A 21,464-nucleotide genomic window follows, 5' to 3' on the forward strand; every position below is an offset into this window, starting at 1 on the left:
AATTGAGCAACTCCATTTCCATATTTCCTTCAGAATGGGACTGAACCAAAATCCTGCTGTTGATAATCGTGAACCTCATGGGACAGGACTAATAGTCTTATCTGATAAGCAGGTTTACACAAATGGCTTTGTCCATCTGGGATCTGATCAGCCTCAGAGTTAAAAGGGCCCCTGAAACTGAAGCCAGGGCGTGGATCTAAATTCAGGTGGACTCCTCATACTTGGCAAGGACAAACCCATATTCTAAATCCCTGTAAGTGGGGAATTTCGAATGTGGGTCAAAGCCCAAGTGCTTTGGTTGAACCAGTCTAAGTTTATACATTTACTGATACTAAGAAAGAAGCTAGATAAAGCAAAACAAAACACAGCCTGGTTTTAGTGTGGCAGATGGGAAGAAGGAAGCTTCCACCCACTGTGAGCAGATCTCTGCATGATTTACCCTGAAACTGAACAGAGTGGTTAGGAACCTTTCTGAAGAGCATGTTCAGAAATTTCTTTGAATATTCTGCATGCTGAGTCTTTTTTCTGCCTCCTACACTGAGACTCCGTTGTGCAAGGTGTAACATCAATGATTGCAGTACGTGGTTGAGAGTAATCTGTTTAGCTTGAGACAGCATATGCAATGAGTTTGGGCTGCTAAGAGAATACTGATCAAACAGTAGTAATAGATATTTTGCGTCTGGTCTTCAGAACAGGTTGTTTGTGATCATCTCCTGTGTTAGAATAACTTTGAAAAATATTTCCTAGTTTGATGTGTACTCTCTTTGCAGCTGATTTTTTTAGGACAAACATTTCTTGCTGAAGATAGGAAGAAATAATGGAGGAATAGTTATTAGTCAGAGAAATCCATATGATAATTGAGTTTTACAGGTGTAACTTTTACTATTTATTATACTTCTTACTGTCTCTTAAGGACACATTGTGTTCTTTTCAGTGGGGCATGCCCGCTGGTTTGGATCACATTAATATCTGGTGTCATTCTGCTAGCTATAGTTGGATTGCACAAGGGGTTAACTTGCTCCTTTGCTCTGTACATAGCCTTGCACAAGTTCAGGGGTGGGGGGAGCAGATGTGGAATGGCTGAAAAAAATTAAATTCCTTATTTCTACAAACAAACATCACATAAAATCACCATACACAATGCATAGCACATTGGTTCATTTAGTTCTTCCTTAGTTTTCTCTTTGGGCAAAAGCATTTCTTTACATTACAGCATGAATTTGTTTCATGCCCTGCTCATTTTCAGTGTTTTCTCCCTCATTTGAGGAATGATCTAAGGCTTAATAAACATCTTGCAGAACAGTTCATTCTTTCACATTTCCTTGGAAAAATTTCTCCATATGTATTTCTAAGTAAAATGTTTTAAATAAGGAGTAGTTCTAAATGCCCAGTGGCTAATTTAACAATCATGCTTGGTTTGCTGCCTTGGCTAGATGCCATTCTCTTGTAAGCATTTTAGGAAGCCTTTCCTGGAAGGCTGTAATTTTGGGATAGATTTCAAAGATGTACAAATCATGAAACATGCCCTGGAAGCTTTGTCAGTTGTCATGGAGCAAGTTCAGTATGAGGTTATGATTTGCAAACACACCAAGTTCACAGAACTTCATAAACAGGAGCAAACTGCAATCGTATCTTGGTCTTAGGGGACTTCCTAGATTTTCAGTTTTGATGCTTCTGTTTATTGCTTTTGAAACCTATAGGTCAGGCAAAAGTCTGGGTGTGAAAGTTTATTATTTTCCTAAATTTGGCATAGTTGCAGCTGTAATTTAAACACTGGTTTGTTGCTGTTCCTGTAGTGAGCAGAAGGTGTGCTTTGGCCTCTAATCCATAGATGGGCCACAGCTCCGTGTTAATAGGAAGGGAAGCCTGTAGTATAAGCTCTCCATCACTGCCTTATGCTTTCTAAAACAAGGATTAATTAATACAGTAATATCCTTTCTGGAAATAAATGTACTTGACGTGATGGGTTAGCAAGGAAAGGGATGGGTAATTGGTGTCATGCTTTTGTAGGCAGGGAAGGAATGTAATTTAGTACCTTCTTATCTGTAAACATGAGCTGCGAAGCTCAGCAAATGAACATCAAGCAAATTAAAAGGAATCAGCACTCTGATCATTTGTTTTTGAAGTCATACTTAGATCATAGGTGATTTTCTGATATGATTTCATAAACAGTGTCATGACTGTCACCACATTTCTTGTACTGGACATTGGGTAACAGAAACCAAAATAATCTGCCAAATATGTAAGGCACAATAAAAATGAAAAAATAAAAAATGTAGCTTGTTAAAATATACAATATGTCTGTCATCTCTGACTGCAAGTCAGAGTGTGATAGTAGCCACTTGGCATAGAAATGTACTTGTAAAAGCGTTTTATGTATATGGCAAATGAATGACACCCTCTCTTATAAGCACCTTAGCAAGAGTGTATCATCTGTAAATTGTTGAATTGCCTTGTGAGGTAAGATATATCTGTGCTAAGGTGATTGTATGATAGGGGTCTTGGTACTGTTAAAGAGGACTGAGATTTCCAGAAGTGCTTCCTCTTGATGTAACTCTGCTTTACTTTAGTCAGTGGAAACTTTATTGCCAATGACTTGTTTCTTTTAAGTTTTAATGCTGACCTTGGGAACAGAGTTAAACCAACAGCAACTGCTTTTGGAAATCCCAACCACTGAGAGGTGCAAAACGTGCTTTTTTTTTTTTTTTTTTAGGAAAAAAAAAAGCATTGTGTGTGGTTTAATGTATTTGAAAGATGTATTACATTTTTATAGGCACATATGAAGATTATGAGCTAACCCTATAATTGTTTGATAACTAAAACATAACACTGTTTAAAGTGACAATATATTTTTATTTAAAATAGTGGGGTTTATTTTTTTAAATAAAATTAGATTGACATGTTTACAGCATTCTTAAAATGACATAAAAAGCTGGTTGACGTATAGCTTCTATTTTAACTCCCACTAAATCCTTTTCATTTTTTGAAATTATCTCTCCTTTAGTTTATAGTGAGTTTTGTTGAATAATAACGTAAGTAACAGCAGGAATGTATGGTAACATACTGTCTGATCTGCAGTTACATAATTGGTTTTGCTTGCTTAGCCCTTAGATTTTTTTAAGGTAACTATTTACCCAAGGAGTGTTTGTATTCATAAAGTAAAATGTTTCCTCCCTAAACATGGGCAAAATTAAAAACACACATAAACAACCATTATCATTAGCTCACAAACATGCTAAAGACCATCTACTATATATTATTTTATGACTTTTCCAAATGTAGTTTAGTTAACATTTTAGAAATATTATATTATTTCTAAATCCATGTGCCTGTTTAAACTTCATTATCTCAAATGATACTGAATGAGTGGTCATGAAACAGTATCATAAAATACATACAGACATTATTTTAATGCAATAAACATGTGATTTTTAAGACTATCTTAACAAACACACATGTTTATTCTTTGCTAAAACATGTTTCTGCAAGTGCCACACCTATATTTTGCATGTTTTCAGTCAGTTGGTTCAAAAGATAATGGGGAAGGGAGGGAATCCCTCAAAACCCTCAAAATCTCGGAGCAAAATGCCAGTCTGTTTTGACACAGCTGTTTTTCCATAGCTAACACATTTTATTCTCAGAATTTTTCTTAACTGTGAAACATGGGTAGGGCACTGAAACATGCATTTTTATATTTTTGCTCCTTATGAACCAGATAACACATGAGATGCAATGAAGTTTTCCTAGATGTCCATTTTTAATTCTCCTATCTTGAAGCATGACAGCGAATTGTTGCTAGATTTGTAGATGCTGATTTTGGTAGTGATTGCATCTTATGTGGGATATATCTGGTATTTTATTATTTGTTTTATAGTGTCATTTCAATGTAATGTGCTGTTCTTTGTGTCTTTGTTGTCTCTTTTTTTTCTTTGTCCCCCCCACAGCATTTTGTCCCGCACAGGGAAGAAGGAGAATCAAGATGCCTCCAATTTGACAGTGCCCATGACCATGTGTCTTTTTCCTGTGCCATTCCCACTCACCCCATCTCTAAGACCACAGGTCAGTTCCATCAACCCTACTGTTACTCGCTCCCTCCTTTACAGCGTCCTGCGAGATGCTCCATCTGAACGTGGCCAGCAAAGTCGTGATGCTCAGTTATCAGACTACCCATCTTTGGACTATCAAGGACTTTACGTGACACTGGTGACACTGCTGGATCTAGTTCCCTTGCTACAACATGGTCAACATGGTAAGCAGGCCCTTGAACCCTTCCAGTATGCTTAACTTCAGTGCTGTGAATCCATGAGTCATGCATAAATGCAGTAGAAGAGATGGGCCTAAACTGACCTGGATCTGGATTTCAAATCTACTGCGATGTGTTGATATCAAGTGCTTGGTTTGACTTTTTTAAATAAAAGATTTCTTCTTGCTAACTGTGGATTTGGGTTTGAATTCTGAGGTTGTCTGATTTTTAATTGATACGTTTGTGGTATATAACTAAATACAATGATATGTAACAAAAATAATGCAAATGGGTTTAAAAAAAATCTAGATTTTGAATTTGAATCTGCTGAGGTATCTTCACACCGGTCTTTTTTGAGGTAGCTGTCTTAAAAAGGCACAAATTGCCTGTGAATGTATATCTGGCCTATAATGAATATGCAGATTGAGTGTTTTGGTGAAGGTCCATCTCTAAATAGAACTTACTGTACATTTAATTGAAGAAAAACCATGGTAATGGTGATGTTCCTGGGTAAAAGATAGCAATATCTCTGTCTGACTTACATAAGAAAAGCTGTATTTTCTTATGTTCTGAATTAGTGAATCTTAAGTTCCCAGTAATTTTTTGTAACTATGTATGTATATTATTTTTCCTCAAGTTCTGCATATGTCTGGCCTGTGTGTCTGTGACTTTCCACACTGGGGTTCAGGAGCCCAGGATTCTCCCTATGTTAAATAAGCCAAATATTAATTTTCACCATGGTATCAGTATGGGAAGATTTTTGTCATTTCTGAAATATCACTGACTTTCTGTAGATGGAAAGTTATTTCTGTTAAATACTGAATCCTTTTGAGTTGTCCACAGCATGTTTTGTATCAAAGACTATTGCACTAGGAGATGGTACGATCTTGCAAGAAGGGGGGCTCCTGGCAAAGTGTAGACTTATTGACTTAACTTCAGTTTCTAGAAAGTGTAGTTAATTATCAAAACAGTCTTTTTCCTGAATAGATGACATGGTGATAATTAACGACCAATGGAGTCCTGTAAAGAACAAATAACAATGGGTAAACACAATTTCCATTTATGGCAACATAATGACTCTTCTGGTGGAGTTTTCCTGTCCTTAGTCAGGCTGTGTTGCTGTGTCACTTGACATCCTGATAGACAGTCTGGGACACATGGTACACATTTGGGTGAGGAAAACACTTCAGGAGTAGTTCATTCTGTTTTGATGCGTCTTCAAAGGAGAGTTGCAAATACTATATTTAAGCAGGAGAAATCAAAGGCAGAAATGGGGGGAAATACTAGCTTGAAAGACATACTGAAGAGCTCTGGGTGTTACAGTAGATCAGAGGCAGACCACAATTCACCAGTATATTGAATAATATTCTAGCAATATTTAAATAGGTGTTTTCTGTGTGAAACACCCAAAGCATCTTGTTTATCATTCTAACATCCCTAGCAAAGCCTCATCTATGGTAAATTTTTCCGATTTTCCATATGACTTCTATAAAGGCATGGACCATTTGGGAGGAGTCCAGGAAAAAGAAACAAAAATGATTTGAAGTCTAGAAAATGTCAACGGTAAGGAAAAATGGAAAGGACATGGTTTGTCTAGCTTAGAGAAAAGTAGAAGGGAGACATGATTATTGTATACAAATATGTAAAGGTTTCTGCAAGTAGAAATAATCTGAACCAAACTATTAGTGGTTACAGTTGATCAGGATAACAGAATCAGGATCAGCCTAAGTTATAGGCTTAAACTGCAGCAATGGAAATATAAAAAAAAAAAAAAAGGGCCTTTTAAATGATAAAGATGCTTAAGCATTAGGATAAATTGCCAGGAGGAGGAGTGAACTGTCCTGCAGATTTTTAAGAACAGTTTAAATAAATATCTGCCAAGAAAATTTTGGTTGACTCATGCTTGAAGCAAGATGTCATTTGCTATTTTCTATGGTTTTATGTATGGAAAATTAATTTTTGCAATATTTGTTATTTATTTCTATCTCAGCTTAGCATTTGCCTTAAAGAAATATGTTTTTTTTTTTTATTGGAACAGTTTTGTTTAGGTAAGTACAGCTGGTGTATTATGTGGTCCTGAGCTTGAGTCCAGTCAGATTATAAGAACTCTTAATGCTTAGGTGGCAAATATGTACTGCAAGACAGAAACGCTCTCTAGTATTAAGGGTCTGAGTAGACCCTTGAATAGAAGACTTGCCATTGTGAAAAGACTCACAATGTTTACAGCTGCAGGTCTCTGAGCACTTTACAGAGGCATTTTAAATGATCCTAGTTGTACAGATGAGACTGAAGGCCTGTGTACCATACTTAAGGTCACAGAGTGAGTAACAAAAGGAATCCCTCTTGTGCAAGGGGAAGGCCTTATGGTGTATTGAAATCATCATACAGGTTCAAACTTGGAGTTCATTGAGTTCTGTAACCTTTCTCTGACTGTTATTGTCCCCAGCTCGTTCTCTCATTTGAAAGAGGGTCTAAAGATGCCACAGTGCCCAGATGCACAATAATCTATTCCTTCCCTTTGGATCTGAGATGTTGCATGTCTTAAGTATCCCTTTCAAAGAGTCATAGTATAATTAATAAGAGTAAATATGGAAATTCTAGATAAATAGTCCTTTCCTTTTAAGCCTTAGCCATTTTTGGCCTCAGTGGCTTCCCAAGAAACAAGATCTGTAGTTTATTCACATGATGTTTGAAAAATACCGTGATGTTTCCTGTAGTCTCTGTGGGGAGGTACCTTGCAGCTCTCTTGAGGGTCATTAAGATGAATATCTCATTTTCCTATGGCTGATAAATACTAGAATGATTTTTGCAAAAGCAGGCCTTTCAATTCCAAAATGTATATCAAATTTGGATTCTGATAACATATCTGCTTAAATGCAGGCCATTGTATGTTAATCACTGTGTGATTAAAATCAGCACTGATTTTAATCAATGATTTTACTAGTTGTAGTATTCATATTCCCTCCAAACTCTTCTAAGTAACATTGAACAGCTATTTATCTCAGTTTTAGGAGGGTCTTAAAAATGGTGGCTCTTGTCTACAGCGATTTAACTTCCAAAATTACTTTGAGAGGAAAACTTAAATTTAAATGTAATTTTTTTGTAGTTTTGTAAACTAAAAATTATGTAGGTGTAATTTTTCCATTGCAGTGATTCTGTATTTGTTTCATTTTATTCAACAGATCTTGGGCAATCAATTTTTTACACTACTACATGCTTACTTCCTTTTCTCAATGATGATATTTTGAGTACTTTACCCTATACAATGATTTCAACACTAGCTACCTTTCCTCCATTTCTGCACAAGGATATTATAGAATATCTCAGCACATCTTTTCTGCCTATGGCTATATGTAAGTAGAACTCATTCTAGTATTGTTATGTCTTGGAAAACATGATGCAGTGCTATAATAATATCAGACTGTAGGAGTCAGAGTTTTATCTGTTGCAGAATTGTAATGGGACGTAATCTACTCTTTGTAATATAATTCCATGTGAATATTTCTTAAAACAAAATAATTCTATAATTTTTATTTCTTTATTATACTCTGTTACTGTGTGAATTCTTCCTTCATTTAAAGGGTGAAATTTACCTTATTTAAGAAATACATTGTTTTCAGAACTCTAGAAGTTTCAGTGCCAGCAGTGGGAGTTTTTTGTACAGAGTCAGTGGGCAAACTGCTCCTGAAATATTAGATGCAATAGCAGCTTGTGATTGTGTTTGTGTCTGGACTAAAGCTGGCTGTACCAGAATTACTCTTATCAATGTAACTATGTTGCAATGAATTTCTGTTTTTTCTTCCTCCCTCTCTTCTCTGCATTTTCTCTTTAAGCACTGTATTAAATAGCTGCACCTGTAATGTCTCCTATCCATCAGTGTTAAGACTGAATCTGACAGTGTCTGCCTTTTTTTTCCCTCTTTCTTCCCCTCCCTGAGGGTGTCATATGATCACATAATTTCATAATCCCTGTGGAGTGTGAATCGTGAGGTGTGTTCTGAATGCTCGTCTGTGTACTTGATAAAACGCTTGATGGGATTTCAGTAGCAATGAAAAATTTAATCAGGTACTGCAGGTAGGAGCATTAGGATCAATATTAAAATTCATTTTTTACCAACAAAACTTTTAATATATGGGTGAGCAAACAGTAGAAAAATCTGATAGAGAGGTTGCAGATTCTCCATCCTAGCAGGTGCTCAAAACACAACTGGACAAGCTCCTCTGAGTACCTGCTGTAGTTGGCCTTTCTTTGAGTAGGGCGGTTGGACAAAATGGTTTCTAGAGGTCCCTTCTAACAGCAACCGTCATGTGATTCTGTGAAACTGTCTCTTCCTTATCTGTATTCCAGACCCTTATGGAAAAACACAAACAACTTCTGTATGGAGATTGACACTGATGTCATATAAGCATGTAGAAGATGCTGTTAGAGCACAGAAAGAAACATGGTCCAGTGTTTGGTGATATAAGATTTTATGGAAATTTATCACCTATGTTTTCTGGCTCTACCAGTCAGTGATGTTGGAGAAATCCCTTAACTCTTTTGGACCTCAGTTTCCCCATGTAAAATAGTCTTTTTTAAGACATTGGATTATGTTTTCTCTGTTGCCTTTGACAGGTCTAATAACAGCATGAAAGTGAAAATTACTAAGGTATATTTTGTACATTTGTGTGATGGGTCCTCTTTAAGAACAGAATGTTACATTAAATTCCCTTTTTTCCCCATTGCTGTTACCTACTAAAGAATAGCTGATGTAGGTTACTTATCTTGTCCTATCTATCTTCGGATGCGTAAAACTATTTTACAGATCAACTGATTGAGCCAAATCCTCGGTTTACTTAAATAGATACTCTTTGCCAACTGCACTTGGCAGAGATTGCATCCATTTACAGCAGGAAGCAACCTTTGTCATACTGCCTTTTTACTCAGTTTTGGTCAGATCTCTGTATGAAACTAGTGTGCTGCTTTTTAACTTTGGCTTATAGTACTGCGTCCTGCTTTTCCACCGATGACCATGTTTTAATTGTCAGGTTAGAGCTGAGTAGTTTACATAGAGGTAGACGTTCCTGTAATAATTTGGGGCTTCTTATGTGTGTGTGGATGAGATTCAAAAAAGTGTGAATCAAGTGCGTTGAAGAGAGCCATTGTGATGTTGGATCACAAGAAGTACCAGACAAAAGGGAGGAATTCTCCATTTTCCCTTCCCTCCTTTTCTGATTGATTGCTCTTTCAGTGTGTCCTGCTCTTTCTCCATTGGGAATGATCTGCCCTTTTACAAGGCAAATGCAGAATCTTTCCTTCTGCTAGTGTTCAGCTCTGAGTTGAACTGAAAAGGAGGATGCAGGAGATTGTGTAAGCAGCTGGAGAGGCATACTGGAAGGATGAAAGCATCTCACTGAACTGGTAGCTACAGTTCTGCCTTTCTGTCCCACATGCTTAGTATTTGGGTCCTGACGGCCAGGCTTGGGAAAGTCCTGTGAGTGAGGATGGGGAAGATACATGCCACATCTCTGTGTAGGACATATCCTTCAAAGCCATGTTGCCAACTTATAGTTTGGCAAATAAACACCTACACTTTGCAGGGTTTTTCCAAGTATACTATTTAATAGTATCCACTTGGTAGGAGACCAGAAGGAGCTCTAGCCACTTTATGTGAAAGGTCAAAGTTAGAACAGCTTAGCTACACTTCAGTGCTGCTGTTTATTATTATCTTAGCACACAGTTCATGTAACAAGGGGAACTAATTTTTCTGGTGTGTAGCTATAACTTGAACTTACACCATGTGCTCCCTGAGAAGTAATCTATGCCATGTGCCAACAGCCAGCAGCTGCCACCAGCTCCAGCCTTTCACTGATATACCTCAAATGAAGGCTTTCCATTTTTTCTTGTTTCTTTGCCCTCTACTTCATCCTTACGTTTCCTACAATACAAGCCATGGGTGCATTTGACTGTGTAAGTGACATTGTTTTGACCAGTCTGTGGGTTCTGAAGGAGAAGTTCTGAGAATATCACTGCCTAGTTAGTGCAGCTCTGAGAATGAAATCTTACTGATCTGGAAAACCTGGTGTGTGCTTTTTGAAGCAATATCATATTCGTAGTCATCTTTCTCTTCCAGAAAGAAAGGGGGTTCATGCCTTCAATTCAGAATATTTCTAGTTTTCTAGTTTGTGGATTATTTTTTTGTTAAATGACATGATACCTTAGGGATTTTATTTGCATCAATTGGAATCAGTTATATGCTATTCTTATCTAATTTTCCTTGTTATATAATAAAATTCTTTTTTTCCCCCCTTTCTTTTCAGTGGGATCCTCAAAAAGAGAAGGTGTTCCAGCACATGTCAATCTGTCTGCATCATCAATGCTAATGATTGCAATGCAGTACACATCAAATCCAGGTATGTGTAAACATGCAACATGATATCATTCTCTCTTAAACTGTAAGCCATGAAGTACTGTGTCAGATGCAAGTTCAGATGAGGAGGAAAAAATCTGTCTCACCATTCAAAACAGAATGAAAAATACGTGATTTTAGTCAATACTAGAATTTCTAAGCATCATGCTTGAAATAATCATGTAGATAAGAGGTCACATTGTGATGAAGAATTGGGATTTGGCTCAGGATTGGTGGCTCTGATCTACTCTTGTTTGATGTCAGGAAATAACATCAGTGTTGGAGAGAAATCCCTACTAACTTTGACTATAGAAATGCATGCTAGTAGTTTGTCCCAACAAGTTCACAACTGTTACTATTTTTTAAAGAAGACAGGTAATGCTGCCTGCAGGCTCAAGACAACTATAATAAATTTAAATGTAATTGTAAGTATCTCATCACAAGGCCATTCTCTCTCACTGTGGCACAGTCCGGTTAAATAAGTGGGATCACATAACCAAATTAACCCAAAATTTAAGCTCAGAGAGCTGTTACATTTGATGATAGTCATCTATCTCCTGTTCTGTGTCGATGGTGTGTGTGTGTGTAGGAACTCTGCACTGCAGTATCTGCGTGAGAAATGTCACATCATGCTAACATAGTTCACAGTGGCAAATAAAAGCACCACACTCTTTTTAAAAACTACTCACACGAGTTTGTTTTTTTCATGAAATATTCTATTTTTGTTTGTGAGTTCCATGTTCCAGCCATCTGCAGAAAATGTTGCCCTGTGGTTTTTGGGAAGTCAAATGTGTGAAGTAGTTCATATGGCTCTCATATTTGTTTGATGCAGAGTGGTTCCTATTGCCTTTGATATACATGGGAATAGCATATTGTTACATGTGACTTCCGGTACTGTCTCAAGATGAATGAAAAGATACCCATTTACAGCTTTACGTTGTGCCAGAAGGACAAAGTTTAAGTGAATTAGCAGGTATTCTTAAACTAGATGGATTTGAGAAAGATCTCCATTGCTGTGCAAAAAGCTGTACTCATAATAGGTCTTATCTTACTGCATTCCATGGCAGAAAGAAGTTATTAATATTTAATTTCTAATCTTTTGTGGTGACTCTCAGGGCAGTGATTTTTCAGCAAACCCTTTAAAATAAAAAGTAATGAGGTATAGAGTGGTATAGAGTTTGGGATGGGCAAAGCAAAGCCAATAAGCTAATTACATCACTTCTGTAACTTGTGTTTTCATTTCAGTATTATGTATATACTTTCTCTTTTCTCTCAGTGTATCACTGCCAATTATTGGAATGCCTCATGAAATATAAGCAAGAAGTATGGAAAGTAAGTTTGTATATATAAACTATATATACTTTGTGGAAATGACTGTATGTAGGTAATAATGAGAATCGGCTTGAAAATTGAACTGACCGTGTGCCAAGAGGTTATAAATTATCTTTGTAGACAGTCTTCCCTCTGGACTATGAAGAGGAAGGTCCCTTTGATTTTCAGTTTGCAGAAACAGCCCTATATTTTGGAGAACTGAGCTCGATTTCCTAAATACTATATGGTTGTGGCTCTGATTAACAGGAATTGTAATAACCACCGATCTTCTCAGTTCATGTGGGACTGAACTTTTACAAGAACTATTTGTGAGTGTTTTCTTGGCCTGAATCTGATCTGGATCCATTTGTTTATCTGTATCACGCCTCTTGTCTCCATGACTAGACAGAAGCTTCATTCGCTCTGTGTCAGTGTACTATATGGGGAGGGGTAGTAGCCATTGGATGCTCTGATCAAACTGGGAAGCCGGTTGTGAACATGTTGAAATTAGTCATGTAACCTACTTGTAAGAGCATGCAAAGAATGTTTGGTAGGGCATGAAATGTGTATATTTTGTGTGTTCAGGTATCTTTGAACACAAGTGCTATGTATTGAATTGTGTTTTGTTACCTTGCAAAATAAACATTTTGTCCGTGTCTTTCCTTAGGATTTGCTGTATGTGATAGCCTATGGACCATCTCAAGTTAAACCTCCAGCAGTACAAATGTTATTTCACTACTGGCCAAATTTAAAACCCCCTGGGGCAATCAGTGAGTACAGAGGACTGCAATACACAGGTAAATATATAAAATACAAAGTACAAAAGAAATATGAAGGAAACAATCAGAAATGTGTTGATGTCACATGTTTACAGTTATACGCTATATTGAGAATTCTTTTGTTTGATAAATTAAAACTTTCATAAGTATAAACAGTATCCATTTCTTTCTATTTTTCAAAAGGTGTTATGAAAAATAAAAACTGTCGTAGTGGCTAGTAAATATATTGTGTTACTCCCAATGCTAACTAATCCAGCACTGGAGAAGAAATAAATGCAATGTTCCAAATGATCTGAGAGACGGCCTTCTTAACCTCACAAGGATTCTGGCTTATATTCCATTCCGTTTTTGCTTTGGTTACTTTTGTTGTGCCAGCTGCTATCACTGCTGCTGTTGCTAAGACTCCTTACGTAGCTGTTACTGTCAAAAAAGTCACTTAATGTCAGGTGCAGTCAGGATAATAGGATAAGTTCTCAAGATTGTCTATGGGGTGAAAATGGAAGACAAAGTCAGCAGTGCAGCTGGAGCTAAGTAGGCGGATGGTACAAAGTACTTTGTCCACCAAACTCCTCAATGATACTGATGGGGTTATGCCTCTATGATGGGGACCACTCAACAGCAGTTCATGACTTGCTTTTCCTGTTTGCCTCTCTCAAGCAGTTTTAAATAGTATCTGTCATATGGAATATGGTTTTCTCACTTTTAAAATTTCTGAACCAGAATGTTATGTTTTAAATAATAAAACTGAAGGATGGGGAGAGACCTTAGAAGAACTCTAGCCCAACTTGAGTACATCCTAAATGTTCCTGAGATGTGTTCATCTGGGCTTTTCTAAAGCCTTCCCTTGAAGGCTGATAGATGTACTTGACTTTTTAAAGAATCATCCTTGTACTGCTCTTTATCACTTCTTTCATGCAAGCAGGTCTGTAAACTAAGCATGATATTCCGTCTGAACCGTTACTAGCATTGGGTAGCCTGGAATAATTTTCCTATATATATTTTTTTTTTTTCTGTTAATGTATTGTCACAGAATGGGATGAGTATTATCTGCAGTTGCATAGTGTTTTGACCTGGATGACATCCCATAGAGCATCCAAGTGATGCCAATTGGACATACCTTTGTTGTTTACTTCTTGTCATTACAAACCTAAGGCCCCTTCTGTGGCTGGACTATTTTTAATTTGTCGTAGCTGTGTTTTCTCTTTGTCTGGGAATGTTACTGAATTTACTCAGTTACCTCTACCACACTGCTTTTGGACTGGTAGGATAATTAATTAATTCATGGTGTTGATGAGACCAGGAAGGGTATACAACACGGATGTCTGCATCTTAGTTTTTCCATTTCTTTGCTGAGTTCATGGTTCATTTCATAATTATATCCCAAACAGGTCAGTAGACATGTATATTCTAAGTTGCTTATTGTAATTATTAGGCTTCCTGAGGAACGTTTAGTTCTTCCTTCATGTTTGTTTACTACTTAGTACAAGAGAATCTTGTTCTCAATTGATACTGCTAGACACAAAGAATATAAGTGCATTTTCTCCATTTATTAATCATCTGCGTGTTTGATTTTGCAGCCTGGAATCCTATTCATTGCCAGCACATTGAATGCCATAATGCGATTAACAAACCAGCTGTGAAGGTACTGCTATTTCTTCAGTGGTCAAACCCAACTATCTGGGGGATGGGAGGTAGCACTTTGACCCCAGTCATATGCTCTATTTATGTGCAGGTGACCAAGGGCAGGAGCTAAGGGAACAGCAAAGCCTGTTGAGGTGAAGCAGGCCAGAACTTTGTAAATGTTGGGGTATTTCCTCCAGCTACTGTGGACCGAGTCTTGATTTTAAACATGAGGATGGTTGCAGCGCACATTGTAAAACTCTAAGCTGGCTCCTGGCTAATATTTTCATGGACAGATATGAGTGTAAATGTGTGCATAAATATTACTGTATACACAGGAAGCATTATGTCATTTATACAGGTACATTTTTACCTTGGTATCTTGATTGAGGTTATACAATGCACTTACTCTGATTGTGATCCTTTGCTTAAAGGAAATAGCAACAAATCTTTATTTATCCCCCTCAAAGAGGGCTGAAGGAGAGGTAGGTGTTCACTTTCCTATTTGCAAGCAAGATAACAAAAAATAAAATTGCTTGACCAGGATCATAGTGCAATTTGATGGCAAAGGCAAGAACAGTATCCCAAGTCCAGAGCATACTGTAGTTAGGGGTACTAATTAATTAATTTGTATCTAGTAAAACACGTAGATCCAACTAATTTTCCTGGCATCAAGTCATATACTAACAAAATTACATTAGCTAAAAAGTTCTTCAGTGAGCTTTTTCCACAGGCTGTGATACATATAGGGTATAATGGTGACACTTATCTCACCAGTTTTGTGAGGGACTGCTTTCCCACCCACTTCAATTATCCTCCACAATCTTCATAGTAAAAAAAGCTGGAAGGTGTTGCTTCATGTTCTTGTGATCACTGATTTCCGACTAATCACTAAACAGAGCGAAATAACAATGCAGTTCAAATAACAGTTTGAACTAATAACAAATAACAGTTTACAGTTCAAATCTTTGCAGATGAAATACATGTATGTTTTTGAATGATCTTGTAGCTTAACTGCAACAGAACTAGTCTTGATTAGACATAATTCAGAAAAACTCAGCCTGCTATCTCTCAGATAGATGAATGTAAATTAACAAAGATGAGAAACATTTTAAAAGGCATTTGTCTTCATTAGTAGGGTCTTGCACTTGAATAGAATAGGAAACATTTTGATGTAAGTGGTTAGGATGTTGTGTTTGCATACTGGTGTTCAGCTTTTCCTGCGATAGTACAAAACACAAAAAATTGTATGTAACTGGCTAATATGGAGGGAGAAAAGGTAATGCAAGACAAAGTCTATATCTATGCTGCTAAGGGAACTGTGACTTTATAGTCTTCATTCAGTCACTAAGATTGTGCTGTATAGTTAGTAACTATGATGACTGAAAATTCAGTTTCGCTGGAAGAGGTGTTACTGAGAGAGAAAAAGCTAGATTTCAACATTACCTTAACCTAAGCTGTAGGTTATCTAAGTGACTGTCTCTTTGGAAAAAATAAAGTCTGTCATGACTATGTGATGTAAATGTGTAACACAAAATATAATTATTGATCTATATACTGATAGAGTGATAATAGTGATATTGAAATATATCCTGTTCTTTTCCCATAGGCTCTCATTTTCAGTTGCATACCTCTCTTTGTTAGAAATAATCTGAGATGCTGTACTGCCAAGTGCACAGTACCTTCTTTCAGAATACGAAATTCTCAAAACACATACCAAAGCTGTGTTATACACTATGTCGTAGCATTAATGTGTTGAGCTTTCTGGATAAACTTCAATGAAAAGATGTGTTAATTCTTTTCCTTCTTTTTGTTTCAGATGTGCATTGACCCGTCCTTGTCTGTGGCTTTGGGTGATAAGCCACCTCCCCTATATCTTTGTGAAGAGTGCAGCCAGAGAATTGCAGGGTAGGTAAACTAAGAGCTGGAAAATTACCAGATGTAGTGAGACTCCAGAGTTCAGTACTCTGAAGTCATGCTTTATTTCAACATGATTAGTATATAATTTATATAGATAATCCTGTTGAAATATATGAAGTCCACTGACACTCAGTATGAATAGGGATTACAGAATCTTGCCCGACATGATCAGCATTTGCATCTAGCTTGAACAGTAGTGAGTTTTAAAGTTAAAATCTCTGAATATATACTGATATTTGACTTTGATAGGGGAACCTTTGTTAATGTACAGACTTTTGCTTATGAAACATTTTCTCCTCATCCTCTAGTTGTCATTAAAAGCAGGAGGCTATGATGAAAGGTCTTTCACAGAGACTTCCTTAATTTTCTATAACAAGTATTTCAGATTATTCTCTAGGTTATATTGTGAAGCAGCAGAGTAAAGAATTGAACCAGGCTTGTCCCAGTACCTGGAAGGAATACAGCCTGAGATGAACTAACCTCATTTATTCTTTTTATTATTGTTATGATGATGGTGATAATGTGGGATTTCTTTTTTTAAGTTACTAATTTGATTTGCGTTACTTTACAAGATCTAGTAATAATTTATGGGGAGATCCAATCATTAGTTCAAATAGTTCAGAAGCTATGTGGCTTTTTTTGCCCCAGTTCAAGACACCTATATATCAGACCAGTTGCAGGAAAAGCAATTACATCTTGCCTTAGGTTTTCAGTCATCATTGATTTAAAGCTGCAGGAAAAAGTAATTGAAATTGGTAGAAGCGTAGCTTCTAAGAAGACTCTAAAAAAATGATACCAGTACATCTCTTTTTCCTATGTTTTTCTGTTATTCTCCATGATCTTTTCTTAGCCCTCAGGCTTTCAGAGCACACAGTATTTTAATTTGATAAATTTATGCCTTAAAAGTGATTTTTTGAAAGCCATGAAACATGGTGGATCAACACTGGTAAAGTGGTAATTTGCAGTAAGATAGGCACAACAAAGGGAGGTAATGTAAAGCAGCCTGCATTTTGTAGAACTACATTTGTAAAAAAACAGCTTCAGAATAATATCAGTCCTACCACATTAATTTAGTTAGATTTCCTCTATGCAAAAATAAATGCATGTATGAAAATTGGAAAGCTAATCAGATATGCAATTTTTATAGGGATCACAGTGAATGGTTGATTGATGTTCTTCTACCACAAGGTAAGACATATTTTAAGGGTAGGTACAAATTAATCGTAATTGTAAAACACCATGCTTACTGATATTTCTGCATATTATATTACTTGAAATGATGCATTCTATTCTAAAGGATTTTTGTTAGAATTTTAAAGTAGCTTGTACATAATACTGCTTCATGTCTTTAAAATACTATGAAAAAAATACTAATCCTCTTAACTGAAATAGAATGCAACTCTTTATGTGTGAGAATAAAGAGGCAATTTAATGGATTTTCAAATCCTGAAGGATCCACAATTGGGGCCAAATTTTTTAGAAGCATTTGTCCCCCATACTGGTTTCCAAAAAAAGGGGTTAGTTCTTCTGGTAACTAGGGTCTGATTTGAAAGCTTGTAAAACTGAAAATCTTTTCTGGGAACAGAAGACTGTACAGGATATTAGAAAAGACATAAAATATTTTTCAGTGATCTGGTCATTGATCCAGTCATTGCCCTTTGGCCAGTGAGAGAGCCTGATATTCTGCTATCTACCAGAATGCAGACAAAGCTTGTTGACAGAATAATCAGAATTTCCTGTGTTTACAAGGGCAGTCGCATATTCTCTAAAATAACCCTTTCAAGGATAGAACACACTCCTTCTCTCTTTGTTCTAAAAACTGAGAATTCTGAGGCAGTGAGGATTTTTTTTCTGTCTCTTCTTAGTTGAAGTCTAACCCAGATTAAGAACATTTTGTTTATTTAAGGGAAGTACTTCTTTTTACTCAGCCACCTGAATCGCAAGTTGCCAGTGCAACAGACTGAAAAGCTACTGCTTATAGGTTGAATCTGTTAGCATTCCGCTATGAGGTTGTGGGGCAAACACGGTGGCTGCTCCTACACTGTTCATCCATATTCAGTAATCTTTCATCTCATGAGCTTTCATGGGCAGTGCAGGCCCATCCTATGCCACATTAGCGTGCCTGCAGGTGCACTGTTACAAGCCAGTCTGTGCGGCAGAAGCATAGAGAGAAGAAGGACGGAGTGCAGAGCACACCACACAATGCACCAAGGCTCTTTTTCATTTAAGTGCAGAAATAGCCCTTAGGCCTAAGTATACATTGCCCTACCTCATGCAGTCCAACAGGGCTTAGAGGTTTCAATAATATCTGGAAACACAATTTTAGCCTCAGAGACTTCTTTGCAGCAAGTCCATTTTCCCAAGGCTTCCATATTAAATCAGAAGGATCGTCATTCTGTGTTGATGTTTTGTATGCCTTCCCCTTACAGCTGAAATTTCTGCTATATGCCAGAAGAAGGTAAGATTCAGTCATTCGTGTGATGAGGCATGATTTGATGTCGTGTGTAACATCATTCCATTACTATGTGGCGTGTTCTTTTTTGTATCATCCCAAATTTTCACAATTTGTCCATAAATGCATTTGTTGGTGGCTGTGAATGATTCAACAGCGAGATTTCTTTTTGTTAAAACTGCTTGATTTCAGTAGTAGGTTTTTTTTAAGTGGCAATTAGTAAAGCAATTCAATTATGCAATTGAGCTCAGTTTTTATTCTATAACTCTGCTTATGAAAAGAATAGAGCAAGAGATTAATTTTAAATCTAAGTGTCTTATATCTTCACATCTTCTTGAAGTCTTGGATTAATTCTAAATTGGACAAAAATCCTACTGTAAATTGTGTATTTTTTTAAAAAACTGTTGGCTGAAAGTCTTCAGTGCTTGGCTCCAAAAAGATTGCTGACAAAAAAAATATGCTTGCAACACACAGCAGCAAGCGTATTTTAAGAACAAGGAACAGAGTATATAACATATTTTAGATCTTAGGTGGTAAAGAAAGCTTTAAAATTGGATCAGATGGCAAAAATAAAGGTATATTATACTTATAATATACTTATGAAGGTATATTATACATATTTGGGGATGCTTGGATGGTTACTTGTGGTAAGGTAGATCCTTACATAGCATAAACTGATGTGGCACCATTGATTACATTCCTAGGGATCTGCCTATTGCTACATGTAACTTAAAAAGATATTCTGAAGTATAAGCAAGGGTTAAGAGAACTGCTGTAAATTTTAGAGATGGTTCTAAGTAAGATAGTTGAGGTTGATTACTTAAATTTTGGTTTGGCCGTGACAAGAGCAGCCATGACATTTTAAGTCCAAGCCCAGCATTTAGACCTGAGCTCGTCTTCTGGAAGTTCAGTGACACTTGGCATCTGGAGTTCGCACACAGCTGTGCTTTCAGTGATTTTGGAAATGACCAACACTGGAACCAGTTCCCTAGTGCTGATGTTCCTGTTTGCAGTTCCACTTCCTGGTACTCGTGGCGTAATAGAATCTTTTTTCTTTTCCAGAACTGTAGTTCACATGTCAGAAGAGCTGTTGTCACGTGCTTCTCAGCAGGCTGCTGTGGACGCCATGGCAACAGGCCGGTTCGCTATTGCAAAAGATGCCATTCGAATCATCACAGCAGTGAGGTTGGGGCAGCTGCAGAAACCCATCTTTATCAGACCTCGCCACCTCCTATCAATACACGGGAGTGTGGGGCAGAGGAACTCGTATGTACGGTGGAAGCTGTCATCAGGTAACATGACAATTTATAAGCATCAGGATATAAAGCTTGATCAGACTTTCATGTAAATATTGCCTGCAAATCTGGTGCAAGTTGATTTTAGTTTCACCAGGATAAGTTCAGGGCAAGGGCGCTGAACTCTTGCTGCTTTAGTAGCGTACCAATCAGCTGTGAGCATTGTCCTCATGGAAGAAGTCAGCTGTGAGTCTTAGAATTTGATTTATTTTGTTGCTGTTCTCAGGAAAATGATGCCTTAACCTCTAGTTATTCTTGATCAGGTACCTGTATCTAGTGCAGGAAAGTTGTATTCACTGACAACAAATTTGTCTTGCAGCTTGCTGAAGGAAGCAGAGTTTCATGCAGAGCAGAGGGAGTATGAACTCAACCGCAGGAGGCAGATGGGCCTCTCGTCTTCCCATCACTCCCTGGACAACACAGACTTTGATAATAAAGATGATGACAAGCATGACCAACGCCTCCTCAGCCAGTTTGGAATCTGGTTCTTGGTAAGAAGTTCTTGCTGTCTACTCTCACTCCTCCTCCTTCCCTGTCCTGTCTTTCTGAAGCCTCAACTTTATCTCTCCTCCAACCCCGCTTCTTGGCTTTAGTTGGTGCTTTTCTGATTTGTAAGCAAAAAGGAGTTCTGTGAGGCTGTTAGATTTGGAGATTTCAGATCTAGTTTGGGTGGAGCTGCTCACTGCCTTCCAAGTCCTGTATGGTGTGCAACAGGATTATTCGCCCTCTCAGTCTTTTTTGTTGGCTTTCTGTGTGCTGTCATCTTTTGCTCACAAAAGCTCTCTGCTGAGTGCCATTATTTTAACCTTAAAAGGCCACCCCTAAGGATCTATCTTTCACCTTCCATCTTTCAACCTTCTCTCTGGAAGGTCAGCTTTCTCTCTTACCTCTGAATAGGCTGGAGGAGACTCGGATTAGTTTAGCTGGATCTGTCCCAGTTGTTGTACTCCAGCTAATTCACTCAATGTGAGTTGACAGAGTGAAGCCCTGCTGGTTCTACCCCTCATAGTAGCTGGCAGAGATTATTCCAGAACAGAAGGGCTGTTGCTGGCTTGTTTATGATAGGCCATGCTGGGGCATGATAGATACTCAGAAACTGGATTCTGCAGTTCTTCTTAAGGAGAATTCTTTTTCTCGGTCTCTTTCCAATTCACCTTGAGCTCTCAGGCTCTCTCCTTGGTCACCCAGTGGCAAGTGGGGAGCAGTAGGATCCCTTATCCATCATCTAAACAGAGATAGGGCCAGCAGGGTGGCACATGTAGAATCCCATAATGCTAACAGTGCTGCTCTGCTGTTTCGAGTGACTACAGGAGTAAACTTGGTATTCTGGTGGTGTCTAGTGAGTTTTGTTGTTTAACATAGTTTTAGGCTTAACGCCTTCTCTTTTTTTCAATTGTTCCATATTCATCTATTCTGTCTAACCCTATTGAAAGAAAAAGTAATTTTAAAGTTCAAA

General features: G+C 37.4%; 1 protein-coding gene across 15 annotated transcripts in view; it reads left to right on the forward strand.

The window, feature by feature from the left end:
• The window catches only part of UNC79 (unc-79 homolog, NALCN channel complex subunit), a 115,228-nt gene that overhangs the window by 7,608 nt on the left and 86,156 nt on the right, over window positions 1-21,464 (forward strand). For 12 of the 15 annotated variants that reach the window (XM_054067121.1, XM_054067118.1, XM_054067120.1 and 9 more), the window contains exons 3-13: window positions 3,945-4,249; window positions 7,426-7,596; window positions 10,543-10,635; window positions 11,908-11,963; window positions 12,610-12,739; window positions 14,299-14,363; window positions 16,161-16,249; window positions 17,409-17,449; window positions 18,691-18,719; window positions 19,776-20,005; window positions 20,328-20,499. In XM_054067121.1, coding sequence (XP_053923096.1) covers window positions 3,945-4,249; window positions 7,426-7,596; window positions 10,543-10,635; window positions 11,908-11,963; window positions 12,610-12,739; window positions 14,299-14,363; window positions 16,161-16,249; window positions 17,409-17,449; window positions 18,691-18,719; window positions 19,776-20,005; window positions 20,328-20,499 — 1,381 coding nt within the window. Of the gene's footprint in view, window positions 1-3,944; window positions 4,250-7,425; window positions 7,597-10,542; window positions 10,636-11,907; window positions 11,964-12,609; window positions 12,740-14,298; window positions 14,364-16,160; window positions 16,250-17,408; window positions 17,450-18,690; window positions 18,720-19,775; window positions 20,006-20,327; window positions 20,500-21,464 lie in introns of those variants that run through there. The other 3 variants (XM_054067127.1, XM_054067128.1, XM_054067133.1) reach the window with 3 other exon arrangements.

This window comes from Cuculus canorus, chromosome 5 (assembly GCF_017976375.1).
Source record: "Cuculus canorus isolate bCucCan1 chromosome 5, bCucCan1.pri, whole genome shotgun sequence".
NCBI lineage: Eukaryota > Metazoa > Chordata > Aves > Cuculiformes > Cuculidae > Cuculus > Cuculus canorus.